General features: G+C 42.5%; 1 protein-coding gene across 3 annotated transcripts in view; it reads right to left on the bottom strand.

Annotated features, from left to right (window-relative positions):
- The window catches only part of LOC117272206 (low-density lipoprotein receptor-related protein 8-like), a 195,592-nt gene that overhangs the window by 136,424 nt on the left and 34,872 nt on the right, over positions 1 to 24,296 (bottom strand). For all 3 annotated transcript variants that reach the window (XM_033650997.2, XM_033650998.2, XM_033650996.2), the window contains exon 3: positions 10,231 to 10,353. In XM_033650997.2, the coding sequence (XP_033506888.1) occupies positions 10,231 to 10,353 (123 nt within the window). The remainder of the gene's footprint in view (positions 1 to 10,230; positions 10,354 to 24,296) is intronic.

A 24,296-nucleotide genomic window follows, 5' to 3' on the forward strand; every position in this document is an offset into this window, starting at 1 on the left:
TGAAAGACAGCTGTGATGAAGTGGATCTCATTAGCAATGCCTCTGTTCAGGATACAGCGTCGGTCTGACACTTCTTGTCTGAACACATAATCAGGAGGGCTGCATGGTGGCGAGGACTACCTGTATTGAAGTTTGACTTTTAGAAGAAAGGAGAAGGAGGACGTAAATGTTTCCTTCTTGCCTACAGCACAGTGAAAATCACTTTAAATCTAAGGAGATACAATGCTTTAAAAAATGAAGGGAACACTTAGCAGAGAATTGAATTATTCAAGTTAGAAATCTTTACTGTACACTGTATAGTATGTTGAGGACAAAATAACGCAACAATGGTCGATGGAAACCAAAATCATCAACCCACTGAGGGCTGGATTCAAAATCACAATGGAAATCGAAGTAAAAAATTTAAAACACAGGCTGATCCAACTTGTCTGAATTGTATCATAGCAACTCAGTGCCTGTAGGCACTACTGACAACGTCTGGGCATGCTCCTGATGAGTCGGCGGATGATGCCCTGGGGGATCTCCTCCCAGACCTGGATCAAGGCATCACTGAGCTCCTGGACAGTCTGTGGCAGTACCTGGCACCATCAGATGCACCCATACATAGCGTCCCATAGGTGCTTGGTTGGATTTAGGTCAGGGGAACAAGAAGGCCAGTCAATGGCATCAATGTCTTTGTCATTCAGGAACTGGCTACACACTCTGACCATATGAGGACGGGCATTGTCCTGCACCAGGAGGAACCCAGGGCCCACTGCACCAGGAGGAACCCAGGGCCCGCTGCACCAGGAGGAACCCAGGGTAAGGTCTGACAGTCGCTCTGAGGATTTCATCCTGGTACTTAACAGCAGTCAGGGCACTGTTGCATGGAGACATGGAGGTCTGTGTGACCCTCCAAGGATATGCCTCCCCAGACCATCACTGACCCACCGCCAAACAGGTCATGCTGGATGATGTTACAGGCAGCAAAAGTTCACCACAGCATCTCCAGACTCTTTCCTGTCACATGTGCTCAGTGTGAACCTGCTCTCATCTGTGAAGCGAACAGGGCACGAGTGGTGGACCTGCCAGTTCTGGTGTTCTCTGGCAATGCCAATGGAGCTGCACGGTGCTGTGCTGTGAGCACAGGTCCCACTAGAGGACGTCAGGCCCTCATGCTATCCTCATGGAGTCTGTTTCTGACAGGTTGGTCAGAAACATACACACCACTAGCCTGCTGGAGGACATTTTGTTCCTCCTCACACAAAGGAGCAGATACCGGTCCTGCTACTGGGTTGATGCCCTTCTACGGCCCTGTCAAGCTCTCCTTGTGTAACAGCCAGTCTCCTGGTATCTCCTTCATGCTCTTAAGACTGTGCTGGGAGACACAGCAAACCCTCTTGCGACTGCATGTATGGATGTGCCATCCTGGAGGAGCTGGACTGCCTGTGCAACCTGATTGGGCTGCAGGTTTCACCTCATGCTACCAGTAGTGACAAGGACACTAGCAGAACATACAAGTAGAGAAGAATCAGTCAGGAAGGATAAGGAGAGAGCAACTGTCTGTGGACACCACACTTGCTTTTGCCTCCTCATTGCACCTGTTGTCACTTTCATTTGCACCAAAGCAGCTGAAACTGATTAACAATCACTTGTGCTTCCTAAATGGACACGTTGATATCGCTGAAGTTTAACTGACTTGGTGTTGTATTGTGACCATTAAGTGTTCCCTTTTTTTTTAGCAGTGTACTTGGTTAAAACAAAACCATAATAATTCTGACAAATTGTGTCAAACCTGAAAATCTATCCTGATTACTGTTTGCAGAGAGAAATAAAAACCCAAATAAAATGTTCAGTGTTGGTGTTGAGAATTTCTACATTACAACATCAAGTCAATACATACGGGATTTCCATATAAATGGCTTTCTTCTCGGCCCAAATCTCTATCTCTTTATTCTGCAGCCAAGAGATGAATCTTTCCTTCATTTATCTTTAATTGGATTTCCAATATAAACTTGTTATCCTTCAGAGGTCCCTTTATGTCCCCCTCCACGCGCTCAACTTTCTGGGGGTGACATTAGAAGCTTTGCTCGGCTGCTACATTATTCATCGAGCCGACCCACACATCCACAGCCAATAAAATGGACCAAAACAAGAATGAATATCCTCTGAAAGATGCATTTGGCTTTTTCTTGATTCATTTCCTGCTCCGCTTGATGCACTTTAATTCCCTCCCACAAAAAGAAAGAGTTTAAAGATCAAAGCGTGATAATGGTGGGTAGAACCAAAATAACCATTTCAAACAGGTTACACAATTTCATCAACATCATTCGTCAACCTCCCTTATCCTGTCTAAACACTCTGACAAGACATCACTATTTAAGTAATTTCTCCTCGAGTCCTTCTGTGATAAGTTGTCAACAGTTACCATTTACATGTATCAGCTTTGGGAGCTGACTTGTGTGAACTTGTGTGGGCAGAGAAGTACTGTATCCCAGCATGTATTTCGCACCAAACAGTGGCAAGGGGAGTGGGCAGACAGCCAAACACATAACTACTGAAGCCTTTCAAAACTTGGCTTCAAATCTTAGGTTTTTCTCCATAACAATAAATATTCATGAATAAATAAGCAACAATAACAAAACAAACAAAACCAGATTATTAAACTCCGCTGATCTGCTTCTTCAGGACTGTGTGGGTGCAGTCTGGTCAGATTCGATTGACACTGACCTCATCTTGCGTAACCAGACAGTGCCGTGTCAGGGCTAGAGAAAGTAACCGAAAATCTCTCTGGAGAATAAAAAACACTCTGGCTTGTTTGTGTTTCTTTAAACCAATCATAATCGTCTTGGGCAGCGCAAAGCCTACAGTGTAAAACAGTTTCAGGGGGTAACTTGTTTCGGTGGAACGTTTGGGTAATTCCCCGCAAAAGAAAAAGGCAACAAAATACAAACAGTCCTATGGCAACTGAGTTATTCAACTTTTACTGATAAAAAAGAAAAACCTAATATGATAATCAGTGCCCTAGAGGTGAAGCCTGACGACACTTAAAAAAGTACTTCACCGCTGGAAAGCTGGTCTTTAGTAAAACTAGGATATCTATGCAGTAGAAAGACACAAAATACTTTTGAAATTGGTGCTACAGAACTAGAAAAAACCTCAAATAAAGGATGCTTTTGCTCAAAAGGGTCGCACCAAACCAATAAATGCACCTGCTGGTGGGTGACATAATGTGAACATGTCCATTTGAAACAATGGCAGCCAGCTGGCAAAAACCGATCTTGATCTCTTAGAGGTAAATGGTAAGCTACAACATGTTTCTTGAGGCAAGAAATAGGCAACTCACTAACAGAATCTTGGTATATACTTGATCTGCACTGCCTAGTTTTACCGTTTAATCTCATATTCTTCTGCCGCCATTCTCACTGTGCAGGAGACAGTGTGTCGCTCACTGCCTAGTTTGACTGTTTGATCAGATCTCGGTCGGGGTCTGTCTCTTGATCTGCTTCTATACTCTGTATCCACAGTGGCAGCATGTGTAGTGGGCAAAACGAAAATGCAGAAGTACAGCCTGTAGTTTGAGCCAAAGCCTGAAAGCCAGCATTTAGCAGAGTTTCGATGTAGGGCAAGGAGGGATGTCTAGGCACTGGTTAGATGAACATTTACCATAGTTAATTTACACATACTACCCACATTGTTTTGATACAGTACTGACAGATGGATGGACAGACGACCCAAAAACAGGCATCACGTTCCGTTGCTCTGATTGATTATCAATCTATCCAGTTGCTTCTGGAGGCATTTTGTACCCTTTTTCCATTGTCTCTCTTGGCAGAGCCGAGTAAAGCCATACTGCGACAATTTGTGTTTCCATTGTCAGTTTCAGAAGCACCGTGCATTGCCAAGCCGCGCTGAAGATGGAGCTTCTCAAGAGTAGGTCCAAAAGCCAGGCCTGCCCTCAAGTCTATAGCTGTGATGTCTCACCGACCGCAGCCAACCCCAGACAAAATAACAGGGGACTTTAGCCTTGGATCAGCCCACTGCTTTAAAACGTAATCACTCAAGACACACCATCATCAGTTCAAGACACACCTTCAAGAAGGTAGCCCTGTTGTCATGGAAATGCAAATCCCTGCTGTGCTAGGCTAATGGCCCAAACCAAGCCAAGCCAGCCCGTGACTATCGAAAAGGGGCTTTGGTCTATGACCACTGATAACACCCCTTGGAAATCTGAAAAGGAACTGAGAAGTTCCAGACTAACTCACATTTGTGATTTGGTCTAGCGACATCAGGCTATATAAGGAGCTGATAGAGAAAAATGTTTTCTGGGCTTTTAATAGTTTTGTTCTAAAACTGTTCATGTGTCACCAAAGTTAGTTTGTACAGACAATGAGACATAATTTCTCTAAGATAAACTTAGACGTCAGATTCAAATGAAAATACTTGTTGCCGCCACACTCGGCTGGTTTGGCTGAAGGCAGAGTCACAGTTCTATTTTTCATCTGGGCAGTTAAGGCTGTACAACAGTGCTGCCTTTGTGTAATTTTGGATCCTTATATTTTCAGACCTTGCGGCACTTTAAAACTAATAGAAGGCAGTGTGGTGTGTAATATCAGACACTGTTGTTGGGAAATGTATAACAGAGAGGATAACATTTGCCAGATGAAGACCTGGTAGAGTTGAAACGTCAGTTCAGTCTTACAAATTTTGCTTAATTCCAGTGAGTGAATGCTCTCTGCTTTTCCCTAAGACATCACCATTTATCAACGCAGCGCTTTCATCTCTGTCCATATCCATAACCCTACAGACAGAGGCAAGCAGCCACGGGAGGAAAAAGAAATTGGCATTTAAAAAAGAGAGAAAACAATTAATAACTGGTTCAAGCCTCCCACACTTGAGCCCTTGCTTGGTTGTGGAGACGTCAACACACCTAACCCCCATCAGGGCCTGTGTGTGGGTGCGCTAGACTGGCACAGGCTATAAGTGAGCCAGCCAGAGATCCTCAGCTCTAACAGCTTGGCAGAGAGGTAATCGAGGCCTTTCTATGCACTCTCCATCAGACAGCATTGAGTATCGAAGTGTGTGGGCGAGTGGAGGCAGGGGAGGCAGCTGAATGGCCGCCGGAGCCAAGATAACAAGGTAAATCAGCAACCTGAATACAGGTTCTAGCAGAGTCAAATTAAATCTCATCTATAATGACTGAAATGAAGACGTGACAGCGTATCCAGATGCAACACGCAAAATGCCACAACATTTAGCCAGCCACTTTTTTTCTCTTAGTGTAAAATACCTGATCAACTGTAACAGTAGATCCCACTGTGCCTTTTAAAAACAACAAAGACAATTATAGCTGCTGCGCAGCAATGGTCGGGGCCGGGCAATTTTAAGCAAAAATATAGCCGCGAGCGGCAATCTGCGGGTTCTAACCTGTTCCGCCCCAAACCAGCCACCGTGACCCTCACCACCCATTGTGACCCTCATCTGCCGTAGTGCAAGACGTTCCCCACTCTGTCCCTGAAAGCTCCAAGCAATACATACTCTTTCCAAGTCACACATTTCTTGAAATCGGGTTTTCAGCTAGCCTACATGCTAATAATATTTGTGGTATACTTTCACATAGAGACTCCATTTGAACATCAAAACATAAATTGAAATTTTACCTATTGATGCGTATTTCAAAGTTTCAATAGGTATTTTAATGTTTACCTTAAGTATACCTCAAAGCCACTTCTCTGTTTTCCCACTATCTTCTTGCTCCACCCTTCTTCACATATTTCAACAAGTCACAGTCTGCCAGCCTCTCCCTGTTCTCTACCAATCCGTCATTAGCTGTCAAATTTCTCTCTCTGCTGTCATCCAGCTGTCATTTCAGCAAAACTCCCAGCCCACCTCCACCCCTGCACCACCTCCATTAAGATACAGACTGTCTTAATCTGGATCTTCAACCCAGAAGTTCCCTCATCCGGTGACCTCAAGATTCCCTACCTTCCCCAGTGTCTAGGCCGGGGGGTGGGGGTAACTTCTTCAGTTGCAAGTTTCTCATCCACAGATCAGTTTACTCAGCTGGTCTCCTCCCCATGGTCTAAGTGTCAAATTATCAAACCATTCTAAATATATTCACGTGACCTCAAAAGTCACATAACTATAGCAACATGTGCACATGCAGGCTTTTTTATTCAAACATGACATAATAGCTTCATTTGCATGAAGTGGTATTATGTGGTAGTGAGGGTCCGTGTACCTTTTGATAGTTTGATATTTTGTTTTCAAAATAAAACGGATTTACGGAAATACGGCCGTTTTCCTGTTATTCCGTTTTGAGACACAAAACGAAATAACGGAAGTGCTTCCGTTTTCCCGTTTTCTCTTTCAAAACCAAATTACGGAAAAACCAAATTGAAACGAGACCCAGATGCATTAGCTAGGTACAAATAGGATAGGCCCAGTACTCTATGTCATTGTTTTCTCTCTGCTCAATTCCTACAACATTGCTTTTTGTGTTTATCTTTCTTAACCCCACCTGAACAACCACTGGTCTATAAAAATGTTATGTAATGTTTTATGTTTCCAAATCAAATGAAATCAAAATGATAGTAGGCCTATTTACCATATTGTTCAACCAGGTGAAGTTCCAAAAACATAGGCTAATCTGTGGCATTTTACTAAATCTAAAATAGGCCTACATGTGCTGCCCTCTTCAAGGGTAAAAAATGTCCTGACATCATGTTTGTTTCACTTATGTTGTAGGATGGGAAGTCATCAAATATTAGCAAAACTCACAGAGTGAGAGAGACCTGCAATGTCTGTTTGTCAGTCTGTCAGACTGTCCTGGCCATAATAGTATTAAACTTAAAATCTGCACCATATCATTAATGATTAACAAGACTGAGTAACTACATTGGAGTTGGAACCCAGGATCAACTGTGTGAACATACAAGGAGTTATACATGTAAGCAGAAAGGAGAGTGGAGAGAAACATGATGTAAAGAGAAAGCTTGGGTAAATGACATGCAGTAATCATTTCGTCCATCGCTGCTTACTTGGGTGACATGCATAAGATTTGTCTACTTCTCATGAGAATTGTGTCATATAACACACGTGGCCTGCGTCTAGGACACAATGCAGCGGATAAGGCACGGCGACTTGTTGTTGACAAACTCCTTGAGGAAACTGACATTCTTTGTCTACAAGAAACTTTTCTTGCTAAACAGGACCTGGACAAGCTTAACTCTGTTCATAGTAACTTCCATGGGGTGGGGGAGTCAACCACAGATTTGAGCTTGGGGTTGGTTCAAGGCAGAATACCTGGAGGTGTGGCCATTATGTGGCATAAAAAATATGACCCTCTGATCAGTGTGATTAGATTGAGAGTAGACTGGTGTGTTGCAATAAAAGTTTCTTATAATGGTAATGTTCTTATCATTTTGAATGTTTACACATTCAACTCTCTCCCCTTCGGGGTCAGAACCCTAATTAGGCAATTCTGAGCAACAAGCAGAGAGTAGGAAGATGAAAAAAAGGTGGCATTCTAAGCATAAGAGACTATGCTCTATCTCACTGAGCTAATTAGCAAGAGACAACTCTGCGGTATATATGTTTAAAACTTCTTCTAGCTCATTCTAGGAATTCTACAGCTGCAATGATTAGTCAATAAATCAATAAGTCAAACACACAAATCCACAACTATACCTGTGTGCAAGACAGCAGCTGTTAGTGTGTAAAGGCAGATTTCAAACGGCTGTCAAAAATTCAGTTATTAAGACAAAAATCCGAAAATACACACATTGCATCTAGACAGCATGGCGATGTTGGTAATTTGTTTTTAACAATGATTTATTGGCTCCATAAGTGAAAAACTGATGTTTAAAGATGCCATTTTTGCATTGACTCCAATTGTTCGCATGAGAGTGAAATTCAAAATGCTGTAAAAAATTCAGTTTTTGAGATAAAATTCTGATATTTTCAAAACATCATCTACCATGACTCCAAAATTTGGTCATTTTTTTTTAATGAACACTGAAAATGTATTTAGCAAGAATTTGCAAGTATATGTTTACAATACCGTTAACATTTTGGTGTCAATTGAGCAAAAATTGTGGGAGGAGATAGGTTTAATAAGTTTTACAGTTTTTGAAAAAAAGTGATGGACTTCATAATTTGCAATAGATTTAAATGTACAAAAGTTTCTTCAGTATTGGGGCTACATTTTGGTGAAAGTTGCAAATCTGTAGCACATATGGTTCATTTGTTGTGAATTTTCAAAATTTTGAACTTTAGAGGCTTGCTGTAGCGCCACCATCAGGACTATTGGCCTGTTTTTGCAGCTGAGGCAATCTGGCATGGGACTGGACCTTTGTGCAAAGTTTGGTGATTTTTCGCGCATGGGAAGTATGATTTCCTCGGAAGAAAAAAGAAGAAGAAGAACATGCAGGATAACAATAGGGTCCTGGCAGCTTAGGCTGCCCAGACCCCTAACAAGTCAAAAAACCTTGAATGGAAATAAAAAGAGTCCAAGCAGTCTGTGAATCATAAAAGATTCAGCCAAACAAAAGAAAAAGTAAAAGGAAATGATAGAGTTATTCTCCAAACCAGCCGTTATAAACATCTACCACCATTCATCCTGGTGTAACTTTGACCTAATGTGCTTGCTACAGTATAATTGCAAAGGTGCACTCAATTTTGAATTAACCTCCAAACACAGTTACATTTTTTTTGCTTGTGACATCTTGTGGTGAAGACAGCACTGAAAAGCAAAGAATAAAGTCTGAAAAACTAAACAGTTATATTGAGCAGAATGACATTTTTCTATGTCCTATCTTAGTTCTCATCTAACGCTTCTCTACATTAATCTCACAACCTCTTATGAGAGTCATGTTCCTCGGGGTGGGACCATAGACTGTCTAAAACTAATGAGCGTAGCCACTGTGACGTCACCCATTGGTTTGTGGACTCCTGCTTTGAAGCCTAAAGTTTGGCACATGGATATATAAAGAGAACTGGATACAGCACTGGAGGAGGGGCTATGAAACTTGCTCAGTGGCGCATAAAGCCAAAAGAAGCTCGGCTTGTTTGTGTGTAAAACTACCAAGAAATTACACTGTGCTTCCACATCCCTGGGCCCATAAAGCAGGCGCATTGGAGACTTTGGCTGGCCAAGCAGCTAACTTCCAGTTTAGCTTTCCACCAAACTGAAGGAGGAAACGAGACTCTAGTCTTTCCAAATGTTTTCAAAATAAATGGATCAAATCCTGTTAGTGAAACAAGTCATTTCGCATCATTTGAGAAGCTAATAAAAAAAAAAAAAACATATTGAAAAAACGCACTGATTTACAGACGTCTCTTTCACAGTGCAAGTCTTTGGGTCCCATGGCATCACATGACGGTCCCAGAAGTTGCATTGGATATTTGGAGCTACAAGTGACCAAATTTGGCTTTTGTTTGATATCTAGTGTCGGCAAAAAATGTTGCACATTTCCCATCCGTTGTAAGAGCCGTTAGTTTGTTTAGGCTATTATATTACATGAATGCCGCTGTCACATTGTATATCCCGCTGAGCCCATTCAGACTTTATTTAATTTCAATTATATGGAAAAAAACCCTGATCGTAGAATATTTATACTAAACGGCCGAATCAGTTTCGACTGCCATAATTCTAACCATAAAAACACTAAAGCTAGCTGCTAGCTTGGTTACTAGAGCGCATTTACAGTCTATGATATTAAATGTGATATTGCTAATGCTAATTTTTGCGAGCAAAAACCAGGCTCAAAACCATTACAACAAAATTTACTAACTAGGAAAAACAACCAAACACTGAACAAGACCTTTTTAGACAACCAAAGGGGTAAATAAGCTATAGAGACCAAAACCAGTTTTTATGCCAGGCTGTAAACATGTTTATTTCTGCTGTAAAGTTGGGCATTTTAACATGGGGGTCTATGAGGATTGACTGGCTTCTGACGCCAGCCTCAAGTGGCCTTTAGAGGAACTGCAGTTTTACGCACTTTGGTATTAGCTTGATTTTTCAGACCTGGAAGATGGCACATGTTTGGGACCCACTGGTTTAGATAATAAAAGCTAAACCACTGAGCTCAAAAACAACTTGGCTGACTGTTGTTGTAGCAGTTACTAAGGAGACTTCAGAATATTAATAACAAAACCAAGGTCACGCCTTTAAAAATAAAACCCCAGTTGAAATAGACTGCTCTTTAAAGATGTCCTTGATGAGAGAAGCTGAATGCTTTCACTTACTGCATGTCTCCTCTGCCTCATCAGAGCCATCGGGACACTCTGGTTCCCCGTCGCACCGCCAACGTCCCGGGACACACTGGCCATTTAAGCAGGCAAACTCTGCAGGGGCACATGTCTTCCTGGCTGCTCAGAGACAGAGGAAAACACAGACAGAGAATGACGGTGAGAATAGACAGTGCAAAGACAGAGTGAGAGCACGGTCAGTCTGCAGTAGGGCTTGTATCACTGACATGAAACTGGTCACATTATCTGAATCCCAATAATCATTCCTCTCATCAGAGGAGATCAGGCTTATCATCTCTCAAAGTATTCCTACGCAGCCCTCTACAGTGCTCTCTCTTACTAATTACCTCCACTTTCCCTATTTTCTCGACTCTTATCCATTGTGCCGTCTCCACCCTCCCCTCCCTTCCTCTGCCGGTCTCCAAAAGTCTAATCTCTCCTTCAGGTTTTCCATCACAGAGCAGTGAAATGGATGCTGATTGCTGAACACCACAAGCTCAGGGAGGTTAAACCTTTTACCTCCCAAACCTGTTTACCGCAGAAAGCTACAAGCCAGCGAGGCCACGGGCTGATAAACATGTCAAGCGTGCTGAGAATTGGAAATCAAAAAACATGTCAGGAAAAGGCCTGTTTAAGCAGTGAGAGGGAAGCAGGGAGGGATCAAAACTTTCACGTAACAGCCCAGAGCTTATCACGGTTGCTAACAAAATCTTGCTAACCCACTGTGTTCAAAGAGATACATGTACTTCACACACAAAAAACACACTCTCCACCTGTAGCAAGTCGGCTTCAAGCTCGGGCCAGTGAGCCAGAAGCAGACAAAGGTCAGAGCCATTCAATTTCCTCAGCCTTTTACTCCGAGAGGACCTGCGGTACGGTCTAATAAATCACTGGTTAAAAGGCCCTCAGCCGAGCTCTCCAGTGTTGTTACACAGCCACGACTGTTCCTAAACTGGCCCCATCTTGGCTCTGATGTTGCAAATTAGATATAGCATTTAGAGATGTGCGGGGAGCTTAAGCTTAGCTGAGGGGCTGTAAGGAGAGAGAGCAGGCAGTGACTTTGTTGAGTCTTTCTTTGCTGTGCTCACACTAATCTAACTCCGCTCTCACTTCTCCAACTCCTGTTCTTTCTTGACCTTGGTATCAAAGAGCAAAAAAGTGGAAGTCTAAGAAGCATAAGTTTGAAAATAGTGGAGGCGTTAAAGTTGAACTTTGCCAAAACTACTGCTGTAGTCTGACAGGAAATGTTACAGACTACATGCCATAGTGTTTGAGACACTGACATCCACACTCTGTATTGGGTTGCACAGTTACCATTGCGCTGCCAGTATGCTTTATCAGTACTACTTATCGATGGTTAATTAGCCCCAGAACCCCCTCCATCCCCACATACCTTTTCAATACCAGAATTGCTTTTAAGCTGCATTCACTTGCAATGAGAAATCTCTGCTGGCTCTATTTCATTACTTGTAACAGTACTTATTAAAGGGACAGTCCATGCAAAAAGCAAAAATGCCGTTTTTCCTCTTACCCATAGCACTATTTATCAATCTAGACAGTGTTGGTGTGAGTTGCTGAGTGTTGGAGACATCCGTTGTAGAGATGTCTGTCTTTTCTCCAATATAATGGAACTAGATGGCACTCAGCTTGTGGTGCTCAAAGCGCCAAAAAATACATTTAAAAAACTTGACAGTGATATCCCTTTCCAGAAATCATGAACTGGTTACTCAAGATAATCAACAAACCTCATTGTGAGCAGTTTCATGTAGGCGCTATTTCTATTCTACCGAACTGCACCCATTAACAGTGCCTTGCACAAGTATTCATCCCCCTTGGTATTCTTAGTATTTTGTTACCTTACAACCTGAAATTTAAATGGATTTTAAATTAGATTTTCTAAAGAATACAAAACTGAAAAGTGGTGTGTGCATATGCACTCACCCCCTTTGCTAAGAAGCCCTATCCATTACCTTCAGAAGCCACATAATTAGTTTAATAAGATCCACCTGTGGGCAATCAAAGTGTCACATGATCTAGTATATGGCATAGTATATATCTAGTATATATACACCTGTTCTGGCCTCAGAGTCAACACCAGTGCAACACCACTACGCAAGCAACACTATGGAGGCCAAGGAGCTCTCAAAACAGAAATTATGGAAAAGTACAGATCAGAATCGGGGTATAATAAAATATCCCAAACTTTGAACATCCCACGGAGTACCATTAAATCCATTATTAGAAAACGGGAAGATTGTGCCACTACAACAAACCTGCCAAGAGAGGGCCATCCACCAAAACTGACAGACCGCCCAAGAAGGGCAATAATCAGAGAAGCAACCAAGAGGCCAAAGATAACCCTGAAGGAGCTGGGCAGCTCTACTGCAGAGACTGGAGTATCTGTCTATAGGACCACTATGAGCCGTACACGCCACAGAGCTGGGCTTTATGGAAGAGTGGGCAGGAAAACACCAATGCTTAAAGAAAGTTTGGAATTCACCAAAAGGCATAATGGAGACTCCTCAAACATATGGAAGAAGGTACTTTGGTCAGATGAGACTAAAAAACTTTTTGGCCATCAAGGACAATGCTATGTCTGGTGCAAAGCCAACACCTCTCATCATGCTGAGAACACCATCCCCACAGTTAGGCATGGCAGTGGCAGCATCATGCTGTGGGGATGTTTTTCCATCGGCAGGGACTGGAAAACTGGTCAGAATTGAAGGAAAGATGGACGGTGCCAAATGCAGACAAATCCTTGAGGAAAAACCTGTTTGAGTCTTCCAGAGATTTGATCCTGGGACAAAGCTTCACCCTCAAGCGGGACAATGACCCTGTACGCACAGCTAAAGCAACACTCCAGTGGTTTAAGGGGAAACAGTTAAATGTCCTGGAATGCCCCAGTCAAAGCCCAGACCTCAATCCAATTGACAGACCTAAGCAGAGATGGTGCAAATGGAGCGATGCCTGTGAGCTAGTTCAGGCAGTCAACTTGAGCTGCACTGATTTATACACATAAGTAACTCTACGTATGTCATCTACAAAACACACCCTCCCAATTTGGCGGTCAATTTAAGCTGCAAAATCTTCCCAGTTCTCCCTTTGCCTTGGCAATGCTGCTGCTGCTCTGCATCAGCGCTGCTGCTCGCTCTTTCAGCCCCACCTCCACCCCAGCATCCACCTGCAGGCTTCAGTGAAGGGAGGAAATATTTAATCATCGCTCCCTTATAACTTATGTAAACTGCGGGGAGCAATGAGGCCGGAGTCTGGAAACCAAATTGTAACTATGTTCTGCTGTTGAAATAAACTTTTAAAACATGAGTTGTCTGACGGAACTGGTGGCAAATTAGACATGAAACTATACTAACAATGCAGCAGTGTGCATTGACGTTACCTTCTAACTTAAAATCATACTTCCGTTCAGCTGTTGCCACAGGCTGCTATAGCAATGTCAAATTGGTGTCTCTGCAAAATCAGTTCTTGTGTCAATGCATCATCCTTTACTGCCTCCCTTTTGATTGATCAATACTGTCATACCTCTATTGGTATATATGTTAATATATTTTATCAACATAGAGCTTGTCCCGCAGTTATGACAGCTGGACAGTGAGGACGTGATTGCTTAGAGACATATCAGTGAGTCAGCCAAACTGTAAACCTGCAAATGTAGTCAGTGGGATTTTGAAAAGTGAAGGGAACATGTCCAGCTATGACACCCTTCTTTCTCATTTTCTCTGGCTGTCTTTCAACGTGCATTAAATCCCACTGAAATTTAATTCCCACATTTACAGCGTGGGTCACTTAAGCACCATCTATGATGTGATTGTAAGTCTTTTTACTGCAGTCCGGCAGCTATGGCACAGGATAGCCTGCCACCGAGAAGCACTCAGATTAGAAACTGCTTGTCTCCAATTCTAAATCTTGTTTAATTGCCCCATTCTCAATTATCTCTCGTGTCAGAGTGCCAAAGTCAAACCGATAACGGCTCATCTTGGCTTGTTGACGCTATGAAAAGAAATTATGAAATGTCTAATAGCGTCGCTCTAATAGGACATGTGTTTTCAGCCTGTAACCACAATCGGCTACCCTTGTTTCATTTCACTTCAAAAATGTAAATTAACATTCCTCCTGGAGAACGTAATGAAGTGACCCCATTAAACTCCAGAGACAAACATTCTCCACCTCCCTTTGTTCCTCCAGGTCTCTCCCTTCTCTAAACCCAAAGCCTCTAAGTTTGCCACCACAAAAACACAACACATTTTCTGATTGTTGTTTTTGTTAGATCACATAAAGAGCGTAGGTTTTCCGGAGTGCAGCTTAAGTGCCACTTGTGCCCTCATTAGAGAACAGGAACATGGGGCTTTTGGTAAAGGTGAAGACAGATGATTATGGAGCAAACGAGCATTGTGACATCCTTTTAACCAACACCTCCCTCAAGTGTATAAACTCATTAGTGGTGAGCTCACATTACAACACAGAAAACAAACTGCAGCACAGACAAGCACATGTGTATCCGCGTAAAACATGCATATTTCCAAAACCCATTTATCACTCACGTAAGTAGGTGTGCCGCTGTACAAGAGAGGCACACACAGAGACCCTGAGGCATAATCGCAGGTTTAAAGGCAACAAAATAATTAGATTCATACGATCTGATAAATCCTGGTAGATACAACACATTAAAATTCTTATTCAATTAATTAATTAATCTGACTCCCGTGAGATGAAGAAAACGAGAGATGGGGGGGGGCAGATTTGAGAAGGCAGTGCAGTCTGTGCTGGGTAAGACTGTGCTTAAGATTTTATTTGATCTCATGACGAAGACCTTGAAAATCTCCCGTTCATCCTGCGCGCGGCCTCTGCAGGTCAGATGTGCCCACGTCGTGCATTTCCTCTCCGAGAGCTTCTTATCCAATCCAACTGAGCCTGCTACTCATTTCAGTCGAGGTCTACAGGGGCCATGGTTCACTTGGCAATAATTACCTAGGCCAGCTCATGCCATCTGCTTGGAATGACTTTCTGTTTTAATTAGGAGAGGTTTTAAAATGTTAGGCTCGTGGGGGGGCCGAAGGGGAAAGTGACAGGAGAATGAGAAGAGGGCGAGCCTTTAGATAGGAAAACTAGAAACGGCAGAAGTGAGTAATAGCGGCGGAGATGGAGAGTGACATACACAGTAATAATGCTTTATGGAATCCTAATGGAAAGTGTAATACTGAATAAAAACAGGCAATATTACTGTAGATGGCAGGAATAGCACTTACTCAACGTTAATCTCTGTGACATGCACTGCACATGTGAACCCACTCTCTCAGTCTCTCTTTCTTAAGCCCTTTTTACACAGCGATTGCACTATAGGGGTGCTAAGTCCCTTAGTTGGGCTGCCTTTGCAATTTGATACACAACCAAACGGAGACATCATGCTGCTCCAACACAACAGCGTCGGCCTCCAGTGTGACATATAACATACACTTCGGCAGCGCTTTATAAATAATAACCAAACAAAACATGGCAATAACAATCATTTACCTTTCCTCTTGTATGGTAGCTGATCTCGTCCTCTGCTCGGAGGTTAAGGAGCTCCCGAATCTCATTGTATTCCCAATTTGTGGACATTTACAGCCACCGTTCTTCTTTGAGTTAGCTGCTAACTGCTAACAGTTACTTTTTAAATCCCCTGCGTTGGGTTGCACGAATAACACGTAGTCAAAACGTCATGTCTGTCCTACACTCTGGCAGGTTCAAACTGTGGCATAACATGGCATTTACTGTCCTTGTAATATGGCAGCTGATCTAGTCATCTGCTTAGAGGGTAAGGAGCTTCCGTTCCCCATTGTATTCCGAATTTGCAGACATTTTCGGCAATTTTTCTTCTTCTCTGAGTTAGCTGCTAACTGCTACAAGCTACTTCTTAAATTTCCTGCAGGGGTCACATGCATAACACAAACAAACTAAACAAACTGTGTCTGTATCTGTTCAAACAACTAAATTATGTGCATCGGTACTTGGAATAGACGGAAATTTGTTGAGCTTCAGATAATTGTTAATCACAAGAGTAAGAGATTAAACACAGCTAACCAAATGAGATTTTCCTTCAGCATGAGTACAGATATTGACACAGTTTACCCGTATGATACTCGTATTTGTAAAAAGTACATTATCTGTAGCGGTATTCGTTTCATTCAAGTATTCGGCTTAACCCCAGTGTTAAACATCAAACCCGTGCCATCCTTGACCCTGGCCTTCCTATTTATACAGACAGACAATGCCACCTCAAAGGCTAGACAACTCACTACCCCCCTTCCGTGATTGTAGCTTTACACAGAACGGTGAGGCAGCATAACGGCATGTAATTCCTGCCTTGAAGAAGCAGTGTAAAAGGAGCCTCACATACACACACACACACACACACACTGGGTCTCTTTGTTCGACTTTATACGGAGACGCAGATCTGGTACATCTGAGAAAAATCTAGAATAAACATAAACAAAAGCAATTCAGTGTTGTGTGAGTCACCTATCGTTACAAATGGGATGTGACACAGACAGAATGAGGGCCCTGCGCAGGGGAGATCACCCAGCCATGTTATGTCTCCTGGAGGAGGTACAGTGGGAAGGAGCTCCACGCTCCAACAACCCCACCTGGAGCTTTCTCCTCTGGGGGCCGATGTTGTCAACGACTCACTGCTTCTAATCCTTTTCATCTTTCTTAAATGCAATTCATGTGGATGCACTTGGTAGAGCTATATACAGTAAAGGTCTGCAGTAATGTTGGGGTGATGTTTATAAGATTATCAGACACTGAGACTACAGTTTCACTCCCCACTGATGTGACTGATGTATGATTTTCCTCAGCAGCTTGAGGGTGTGTAAAAACTGTGATGGATTCTGCCTCACTCTGCCTTGAGGAACTGCTATCCATCTTTAACATTTTTAACCAAGATAGGATGGAAATGTCAGTCTGTATGTTGGTTGGTCGGTCAGTTAGTCCACTACTTTGGTCTTGGAGGTGTTTTTGCCCATTTTGTGTTGACATTTTAAATGTTTCTCTTTAAGATATCCTCAATTTTACTGTACCAGAGCATGGGACTCTCCCAGTTCATGAAGTAGTAGTCATTTAGGTTTATGATATATCCCCAACTTTGTTCCAGAGAATTCATGGCCTGTCTGTCAGTATGGCACAGTGGATGACTGAAAATACCACAGTACACACCAGCCTTAGCCGTAATTGCCACGGAGAAAGAGCCATTCAGCAGCAGCAAATTCAAAATGCTTTTTGGTGCCAAATTTGCTGCATTAATCCAAAATTAATCCAAAACTAAATTGGTTTCAGCTACAGTTTTCTCAACTCTGTAATTGTTTCAATTGCCATTAGTGTTGCATGGTTTGAGCTTGGTCCTTGAATGTTTCCTGCTAAAACACACCTTGAAAGTTGTAGTTAAAAGGAAAAAGGAGTACTTCACCCTCCAAAATGCTCATTTGTATATTAATTACTCACCCTCTGTAAAATTGAAAGAAAATTCTTGATGAATTGAAGTCATTCGCGACTGCATTTCACAGCAGCAGATCTACGTCAAAACATCCATTTACAAACTCCCACGCAACTCCTTCAGTTTAATCCAAGTCTCATTCATGCAGTCATATGCTCAGTACTTCCCAAACAGACAGGAAACTGGACCTAAAGGGAACTAATCTATGCTCTCTTCAAAGTCAGGCTCCAATAACAAAAACAGATATTTTACCTCCCTGAACACGGTAGCTGCTGGTCTACCGCTGCCTTGATAGGTAGTTTGTGTTACTGAGAGACTTTGATGAATCCCAACTAACCCTTTAAAATGTAAGTAAAAGACTGGGACTTTAACCTTTGGAACCAGGGGTGTTGAAAAGCTCCTCTACTTCACATCTCTACACATGTTAAGGTGATGACCTTCCAATCAGGGTCAGCTGTACTTTGTGTTTAGTGCTAATTAGCAAATGTAGCAGTCTAAAACACTAGATTGAGAAAGGAACCACTGATCTTCCGATTGGAGGATCTTAGATTGGTGGACGACCAGCTCTACCTCTGAGCCACATCTGCCCCTCGGAGTAAGATTGTAAGTGTAAAATCATTTTAATTTCATACTGAGTTCACACATTTCATGGACAAAATTTCAAGGATGTTTAATTTCTTTTTCTTGCCCAACTTGCCCGGCGTTATTCATATCAGATTCAATCTCTACTCAGAAATAATTCCAGCTGGCTGACATGCACAGAGGAAGAGCTGGAACGCAGGGAGAAAATAAAGAAACGTACATGATAGTAAACAAACTTCACACATTGATGCATATTAGAGCTACGCTACATCAACAGCTTCAGGAAAAAAAAATTGCTGTTATGTTACATTATGACGAAGGTTATCCATGGAAGACTACTGTAACAGTTTCAATACACACAAGTTTAAATGATTTTTACTAACTCCATGACTTTTCTAGGTTTTCTATGATCGTGGGAACCCTGTTTATAGATTTTTCTCGCATCAAAACAGTCAAGGTTATAAATATTGGTGCAAAATACCAACTAGGAAGCTTCAAAATCTCATGAGATCAGGCCCCAGGATGTACATTTTAATACGATCTGTCAAGAACTGAGCTCATTTAATCATTCAGTGATGTCTAAGAGCAGAGCAGCAGACAGCCGTCAGTCATCTGACATTGACACACACACACACTCCCTAACCCCTTGAAGAAACTTTTTTTTTTTCACCATGAAGGATATTAATGACAGCTCTTTCCATTCGGAGGCCACGAGAAGCTTAATAGGTAATGCAGTGATAAGCACATTCTCCTGGGCATTAGAAGACAAATGGCCTCATTAGCTTGGAGTGAAGTAGGGGAGTGTTGTCGAAGCAGGAAACATAATGTATCCTGTTGGCTTAAACCGGCATGCAAATGACTAAACCTTCCAAATTTAATGGGATATCATGGTAGCATACAAAATACAGCGTGGCATCAACAAGACCTGGGACAAGCTGTTCTTGAAATTGCTTTCGCGAATGATTATAGAATCTAATTAGGCTAATTTGAGTGTTGCGGTTTGCAAGAAGTGCCAGATGCACAGGAAGAAGTGTTCTATTTCGATTTAATTATATTTAAATATATCTCTGTAATTGTGTACCTACAGTAGAAGCTCCACATAGGTGAATTAAAGGTGTCCTTAGAGTGAATAAGTAATTTCTCCTGTTGATTCCATCCCCTTATCTGGAAGTCACTTCGTCTGCTGTCAGTCACGCCTGCGTGGAGAGCTCTGAGCCACTGGAACCAACAGGAAGACAAAAAGCCAAATGGGACTGAGCTCTAACTCACCACTGATTGATAGAGTATTGATCTGGTAACACAGATCCACTGAGTAGTGGCATCTACAGATTAGATCTCCCTCTCTGTGTTGCTGTAGCTTTGTGCCCTTTTTTCCCCCCTTACCCTTTAATGGTAAACCCAATTGGGGCTGCAAACCTAATTACATGCAATTGTCTTTATAACATAGCCAATTCTTTTTTTTCTTATCTAAACTGAAAGTGATTTAGGGCTATATAATCAGATTTGTCTTAAAGGGGACCTTTTATGCTTGTACTTATTTTCTTACATATATATATAATGCAACAGTGTCGGATGTTCAGATTAAATGTGGCCAGAGTTTAAAACATTGAGGTACACACGTAAAAGTAATCCCTATAAGCAAAAACCTCAGTTCTGAATACTCTGTTTCCAATTGTTTTTTCTCCATAGATTTTTCTCCTCCGCAGATTTCTCCTGCTCAAGGCATGCTACTGCAAGTGTTTACATTGTGCTACATGTAGCTACGTGCTAACATCAGGCAAACACATAATCTGAGCTGCTGGGGTTGTTAATTTCTCCCCAGTTTGTAAGTCCGCTTGTAAGTCTTGGTTTAGAAACTTTCATTGGTGATTTTTTACTGTGGAAAGTGCCGCTGTGTTCTTCATTACAGTCATTCTCCCAGCTACAATGATGGTGCAGGGACGCCGAAATGCAAAAACCTGTTGGTCTGTGGACTCACATTTGGACTCAGGCTTGAATTCAGCATTTCCGCTGTTGCCCTGACCCTACCCACTCCCACTCCATCATGAGTGTAAATCCGTTTGTAGTTACCTTCTCAGCTGATGGGATAGGTGTAGGGGATAGACATGGCGGCAAGCTTTGGGACAAACGTCCCTCTCTGCGGTGAGAAGAGGAACTGTCGTAACTTTTCGTAATCATGGAGAACAATGCGCTTAATCCAATTTTATGTTCTTCATATGTCTTTGTAGCACTTATGTTTAATTTGTATGTGCTGATATTGAATACTTTATTTTGTATACTATGTTTTTACCAGTAAAAGACAACAGCAGTTTATGTTTGTAAGGGTAGTTATTTGTACAAAGCATCTTTCATGATGAACAAATACAATGCAGCACACGGTCAGCAAGTCTGCATCAGTGCAGGCTCGCTGTTGGAGGGTTTTTTAACTCACTCACACTCCTCACTAGTTGGTTTAAGACAGCAATCAGTGTGGCAGACCCTCTGCGTGAACATGGAAACGGATTAGAAGTGAGAAGGGAGAGGGTGTAGGGGTGCCTTGGGAAAGGCCCATAGACTGTAGAGATGCCAGAGACAGCCTATCACTCAAGCAGCCATCCTTAAATATGCATATATTTGGAAATTCATAAAATGTCAATAGGTTGGTTACTGTAGATCAAAAGTGGGCAAAAAGTTGAGCATTTTCTTGAGCCAGCTTTAAGTGGCCATTCGATGAACTGCAGTTTTTGGCACTTCCATACTGGCTTCATTTTTCATCCTTGGAGGCTGCCACTTGGCCACACCGGATGTCCCAAAATACTCTCTGTTGCCCCCAAAGGCTTATTGTCATCAGAGCACTGGCTGATTGGTTCCAAGATCATATCATATGTTGTATATTTAGACAGTTATGATGTATGTGTATGTGAATTAATTGTTTGTCTGCTGTTGTGTTTGCGACCCTGCTTGTGTCAGATTTCCCCATGTGGACAAAAACAGGTTTTATGGTAACTAAATTGAAAAGTGGCCTCGATAAATCACCTCATATCCTTACTCCACCACCGGTCATTACTTTAATATCATGATCATTACATCAGCAACTCTGCAACAATCATGATAAAGATGAACATTACAGCCGTATTGACGTGACCCACAAAGCTTGCTATCAGGTGTGCATCGCAGTACATTCAGGATGCCTGAGGTGAGGGAGGCTACTTTGCTGCTGTTGCTGCCAAGCATTTCTTCTGACCTTGTGTACTAACTAAAGACACATACTGTGCTAATTATAGCTCCCAGCCTGCTAAAAGACATATTTTCTCTCCTCCTGTCAGGTCACATTGGCACAAACACCTCCTGACCAAGGAGGAGACTGGGCAGCCTGAGCTAGCAGAGCTCCTTAGTTCCTTCAAGGCAGCCCGAGAGTGATTTATACAGAAGACTGTTTGGTTCAGCTTGGCTAAACCCTCAGAGATTTAACTGGATGTCTGAAGTATGACAGAGCAATATCAGACTGCGGTACAGGTGGTTGTACACCAGTGTCTGGGAGAAGGCAAACAGGACACAGCTGAGCCACATCGACATTCAGAACAAGTCTCGATTTATCAAATTGTTTTCAAGCTTCAGTGCAGTTATTTTATTCATGCTCATGTGACGGTCCACTTCCTTTCGCTCTGCGTGCTCATATGGAGCATGCATGGGGGTGGACATGAACATACACACACACGCACACACACACACACGATGCAAATAGCACAGAGTGGTGAAATAAAACTGACAAACACTGCTGAGATAACACGTATATCAGTGTTTACAAAAAATGCTTGCCACTCGTCTGACTAACAGTGCGCACACACACACACACACACACATATCCCTGCCCTTCACCACATGACGCCTGCTCCATGTGTCTGACCTTCTGCCACTCTCCCTTTTTTCCTGTGTTTGCTGGTTTAGAGAAGCAAAATATGGTTGATGTACAGCCATATGTCCACATTTTCATCCTACAGCCTGGCATCTTCACTGGTACACGATGTTCCATTATACAGATGACGGGGCAGGCCAAAGCTGCAGAGGACTCTACACAGTCAAACAACCTGAAGTCTCTCTTTAAATTAAATTTGGTCAAGGGTGGAAAGGAAATATGAAGGGCTGGTAAAATTGCAGGATTTTAGACAAGTAGCAAAAAAATTCCATACACTGGTTTCCAATTCCCAGGTGTGATGTATTGATGTATTATTTCAGTAATTACCCCTCATAGTTTTCTCTGTTACTGGCGGAGTCCACCATTCCAGTGCAGGATTAAAACGTCTTTACAGGGATTCACAAGAAACAATACATTAATCTGATGCAGCATCACTGATTGTAATTTTTAGCTCACTGATATCAGCTTCACTGTTTACTGTTCATTCTCCTAAAACCATACTACAGCTGTATTAAGTTACTGAAAGAATGAGATGACTAAAGCTGGCCCTTTTATGACTCTCAGTTGCTATTAAAGCTATAGTTGGTAATCCTGTTCAGAAACAATTCTTGTTATACTGGGTGAAATGGTCCTTCCATCCTGAGAGTAGTCAATACATAATGTGTTCCGAAAAAGGAACGAAAAAAATCCGACCTCTGTGGCAGCTGCAGGCCTGTAAAAACTCTGACCAATCCCTGCCATTTGGTGCGAATGGAAAGAACCAATCAGATGCCTTCATGTCTCGTCCTTCCCGAGCCCCCCTCTGTCCCTCCCTCCCTCCTCCCTGCGTGCACTCATCACGTGTCACCGTTGCCGGAAATATTCAGCACACTCCTCAGCAGAAATACCAAGTTAGCAGGAGTTTGCTGAACAATGGCAGAGAAAATGCAGCCAAAAGTACCACTTCCAGCGTTACTTGTAACGGCTCGCCCCGCTAAACAGGCTGAGAAAAGAAAGTCGGAGGCAGAAAAGGCTGCGACGAAAAAGGCTTTGGATAAAGCGAGAGGACAAACCAGACATCAACAGCAGTCCAGCTTTTGAACGGTGGAGACAACTGAGGGAGCTGAAGGGCCTGAAAAGTGATGCAGAGGTTGCTGTCTTTCTGTTGGACAGGTAATTATTTGTTTGCTTCGGGAGGATTTGTTATTTTACTCGGCTCTCCTCTGCCCTGCTGACTCCTACTGCAGGATGCGCGTTCAAGTTTGCATGGGGCCGTGGCTTTGGACGGAGCACTGATGGGAGGGGGAGGAGGTGGTGGAGCTTAGAGGAGGTGCCGCTTTCAAATCTTGCTGGCTCTCCAACATTACCAACTATAGATTTAAATGGTCAATAATGGAAGTAACATACATACAGACTGACTGTGACCCTTGTTGCAAAGTAACTTTTATAGCTGCAAGCATCATGGCCAACCAAAGCAGGACACAGTATACTCTGCGGAGTGATGTGCTACATTGCATAGTTTCTTGGCACAAAATAAGACAGGGATAGGTCAAATAGCAAAACAACCTATATAAACATGTAAGTGTAAGAGCATTGAATTAAAAACAAAGTACGCCAGGCTGCCTTTAAAAAATCAAGTCTTTATCAGCAACTTGTTAAGAGAGCAGTGTGGAAGATTTAAGGGGATTTAGTGGCATCTAGTGGTGAGGATTGCAGATTGCAACCAGCTGAAACTTTTCCTGATTAATCCTTCAGTGTTCATTGTTCAGGAGGTCTCTTCCTCCCTAAAGCAAATTGGCCAGGTGATTAAAACTAGTAAAGACACTAAATAAAGCATTTCATGTTACAATTGTCTGTTTCTTCTACGTCTGTCTACGGGCGGCCCACCCAACACCTGCTAATGTATGCTCACAATTTTTCTCTGATAACTGAATGTATGCTAACCTTCTTCCTGGTGCTAATATTCAGGGGTTTTCACAGGGAGCCAAATTATTTGCAGAGGTCTCCTCCTCTCCAAAACGAACAGGCCATGTGATTAAAAGTCATAAAAATACTGAATGAAGCAGTTTCATGTTAGAAAATCAGTGTTTCTCCGACACTGTTTGGCATGTCAAAGACGGC

This window comes from Epinephelus lanceolatus, chromosome 12, assembly GCF_041903045.1.
Source record: "Epinephelus lanceolatus isolate andai-2023 chromosome 12, ASM4190304v1, whole genome shotgun sequence".
In the NCBI taxonomy this organism is placed as follows: Eukaryota; Metazoa; Chordata; class Actinopteri; order Perciformes; family Serranidae; genus Epinephelus; species Epinephelus lanceolatus.